This window comes from Penaeus monodon, chromosome 23, assembly GCF_015228065.2.
Source record: "Penaeus monodon isolate SGIC_2016 chromosome 23, NSTDA_Pmon_1, whole genome shotgun sequence".
Lineage (NCBI taxonomy): Eukaryota > Metazoa > Arthropoda > Malacostraca > Decapoda > Penaeidae > Penaeus > Penaeus monodon.
In genome coordinates this window covers 20,468,618-20,469,179 of record NC_051408.1, presented here as the reverse complement: position 1 = coordinate 20,469,179, position 562 = coordinate 20,468,618, and the positions used below count along the sequence as shown (strand labels likewise).

Below are 562 nucleotides of genomic sequence, written 5' to 3'. Positions count from 1 at the left end.
TGCCGCCGAGAACGGTGAGCGCACCAAGCTTTTGAAAATCAATTTCTGTTGCACTAATAAGGACATTTCTCTGTCTTCACTTTAGGACTTATTTTCTCGTTTCCTGATATTGCGGGAATCACTTGTGTCGGCAGAGCCTCATATATTTTTGTAAGTATGTATGTGCATTATATTGTGTATGAATGAAAACGAGCAGGCTTTAAGACCATTTTCTTTTATAAAAATACATTTCACAAATGCCACCCGACTGCCCGGAGCCCCAGCCTCCGCCACTGATTCCTGAGGGGTAAGGGGCGTCACTCAATTCTCTGGCACAGGAATGGCAGGGCGGTGTGGCACTCCGCCGTCTCACTCTCGAAGTCGTCGGCGCCGAGCAGTGCCAGGCACTGCCCGGGGGGAGTGTCGCGGTGGTGCCAGCCGTCGGGGAAGCTCAGCGGGCTTCCGTTGGTCCACTTCCACGCCGATCGCTTCTCGCGCTTCTCGCCTCCGATCCACACGCGCCAATCTAGCAGGGATGTCATACATACAGGACTAGTGCATGTGGATATAGGGGTGTATATGC

At 52.3% G+C, this 562-nt stretch overlaps 1 protein-coding gene across 1 annotated transcript in view; it reads right to left on the bottom strand.

Annotated features, from left to right (window-relative positions):
- Positions 1 to 196: 196 nt before the first annotated feature.
- The window catches only part of LOC119587885 (secretory phospholipase A2 receptor-like), an 18,911-nt gene continuing 18,545 nt past the window's right edge, over positions 197 to 562 (bottom strand). The window contains exon 5 of the mRNA XM_037936592.1: positions 197 to 505. Within this exon, the coding sequence (XP_037792520.1) occupies positions 297 to 505 (209 nt within the window). The 3' untranslated portion in view covers positions 197 to 296. The remainder of the gene's footprint in view (positions 506 to 562) is intronic.